The 2542-nt window shown below is 35.1% G+C and overlaps 2 protein-coding genes across 2 annotated transcripts; one reads left to right on the top strand and one right to left on the bottom strand.

Moving 5' to 3' along the window:
• Nucleotides 1-32: 32 nt before the first annotated feature.
• Nucleotides 33-1417, bottom strand: LOC108627266 (uncharacterized). Its single transcript, XM_018028443.2, has 3 exons — nt 1022-1417; nt 408-944; nt 33-303 (listed from the first exon to the last, which is right to left on the bottom strand). Exons 1-3 carry the CDS (start codon nt 1111-1113, stop codon nt 33-35), a joined length of 900 nt encoding a protein of 299 aa, XP_017883932.1. The 5' UTR covers nt 1114-1417.
• Nucleotides 1418-1494: 77 nt separating this feature from the next.
• Nucleotides 1495-2511, top strand: oaf (BRICHOS-like domain-containing protein out at first). Its single transcript, XM_018028448.2, has 3 exons — nt 1495-1674; nt 1838-1951; nt 2029-2511. The coding sequence occupies exons 1-3, from the start codon at nt 1579-1581 to the stop codon at nt 2356-2358; spliced, it is 540 nt and encodes a 179-aa protein (XP_017883937.1). The 5' UTR covers nt 1495-1578; the 3' UTR covers nt 2359-2511.
• The last annotated feature ends 31 nt before the right edge of the window (nt 2512-2542 follow it).

A 2542-nucleotide genomic window follows, 5' to 3' on the forward strand; every position in this document is an offset into this window, starting at 1 on the left:
ATAGAAAATATAAATAATGAATATTATCAAAATTAAATCGTCATACGTACAGCAGCAGCGAAGTCTTTTCTTTCTCTTTTTTTAGAAGTACCTATCAAAGCAGTCAAACTTTTAATTTTCTTTTGTTTGCGTGCAGTTCTATTATAAGCAGTTGCAATGATAGACTTTTGATGAGCATAGTATCTTAAAAATCGATTCCAAGCTTCTTCACTAATAAAATCTTCTCGACATACATATTCCGTTTTAAAATGATTGATGAAACGCACTTTCGTTCGTGTTCTAACCTTATTCAATGAACATTTCCTAAAATTATAATTTATATTACACATAATTGTAATGAAAAGAAGTATTTTAATTCTCTTATGCATCAATAATGCATTTTCATTGTTGCTGTGAAAGAGATTTACCTTTTCTTACTATTTAATTCACTACTTAGGGTACTACCATTCAACGTTTCAGAATTGTTCAAAGGCACTTCTTGAGTGTATGTTTCAGTCATTTTTTTAGTACTTGACTGTAAACTACTATCTTGTGACACGTCGCTCTCTTGAGAGTCCATAGATTTTATCAACGATATGTCATTTGTACACATTTCAATGTTTTCATTCAGATGTGACTGTAAACTTACATCTTCAAGTACATTACTTGTTTGAAAATCGAGAGAATTTCTTGAAGATACCTCAACAGTACACAATTCTAAACTTATATCTTCTGTTATATCACTTAGTTCACAATTATTAACATCAATTATTGCAGTCTCCTTTGTTTCTTTCGTTTTTGGAACAGCTTCTTTGCGTAGCCACCTTTTCTGTCTCCAATCATCAGAATAAAATGACTCTTCATCAAAATGATCACTGCATATGCATGCAGTTTTGAAATTCAGAGTTTTTGATACATTTACAACATCAAGCCACTTTTGCCTCATTGATTCATCTCTGGGAAATCTGCATTCATAATAGGAATCAATGAGAATGAAATTTTTAGGTTAAGATTACCTATAAACTACAAATGCAATACGTACTTGTGAAAACTACGTGTGGACGTTGGATCTGATTCTTTTTTACATATAAGGCAGGTTTTCGGCATTTTTATTATTATTTTCGTTATTTTCATACATACAATTACAATACTTGTTGGCCCAGTTCTACAGTTTATGATGGTTTATTCTTATATGTATATGCTTTGTATGTAAGGAGAAACGCAGTACAAATTTCTTTTCATTTTCGACAATTGTTATCAGTATGAAAGTGATTACTCATATCTTTAGATAGAGTACCAGTTAATGGTTAACAACTCATTACTTATATAGACGCTATCAAAACGTTTCAAACAAATTAATATTCGCATAATTTAAAATGTGGAATTTTGATATAAGGGTGCGCGGTGCCCGTCGGCGATGCTGCCACCTGACGGGGCCGTTACCGCGCCCTTTGATCAGGCTGACCAACGTACAAACAAATCAGTCTAGTTACTACCAACGTATAAAACAGAAACTCTCGATGTTCCTCAGAGATATCCAACATGGCTGCCGCAGCCGTCATCGTGACAGATGTAATTATAGTAAACGAGTAAACGATAATGAAGAAAATCAGTGAACTGTGTGCAGTGTACTTTTTGTTACATTATCTGTGTAATCTGTGTACCAGCCACTTGCTCATCAACGTAAAGAATCAGGTACGTGTACTTTTATTTATTGCATTAGAATCAGAACAAGTAAAATAACAGAATTTTGTAATAAAAATGACATGTTCGTATTCGGGAATCTGTTACGATGATATACTTAAAACATCAAATAAAACAAGATGTTAATTACGAATCAATCGTTCGTATTTTACAGGGTGGCGATATTCTGTTGGAAACGATCTCTTCCAACGTTACTGAGGATGTTATCGTCTTAGAATTCCAGTGTTCAGATGGGACCTTGGTGACACAGCTTATCGACTTCAAAAATGTAATCATTCATTTCAGAATCCTGTATTTCCCCTTTTAAATGTGATACATAATATTGATAAATAACTTCGCCCTCAGGAAGTGCAAATAATAAAAGCCTTGGTCCTCGGCGAAGAGGAACGTGGTCAGAATCAATACCAAGTTCTCTGTTTCGTCAATCACTTCTTCAAAGTCGACTTCATATCATCCGACGCCATGTCTAAGCTGAGGCAGAAGAATCCAGGCACAGTACGCGTGGCTGAGGAAGACAAGGGCCATGTGAATTATACGATGGACTTGTTTTTGGATATATCTGAATCCAAAGATATCTCCAAACACATAGCGATTCTTTGTGGCGAGGCAGCCGGCTCTGCCTATACTAGGAACGAGGACATAAAACAGTGGATCCAGAGACCAGGTAAGTCGTAGTAATAAGTAAATCAACGTATATGTATAAATGTAGTAGAATTTTGTTTATCCAAACTTAAAAACAGCAGAGACAACAGATGAGCTTCTATTAACCCTTTGCACTCGAGGCCTTTTGCGCTCGGGTGAACCAGCAATTCGAGACGATTTCGGCTATATTAGAGAAGAACTTTAGGGGTACTTCAAA

The sequence above is a fragment of the Ceratina calcarata genome, unplaced genomic scaffold (assembly GCF_001652005.2).
Source record: "Ceratina calcarata isolate Rehan_Ccalc_2016 unplaced genomic scaffold, ASM165200v1 scaffold450.2, whole genome shotgun sequence".
NCBI classification, from domain to species: domain Eukaryota; kingdom Metazoa; phylum Arthropoda; class Insecta; order Hymenoptera; family Apidae; genus Ceratina; species Ceratina calcarata.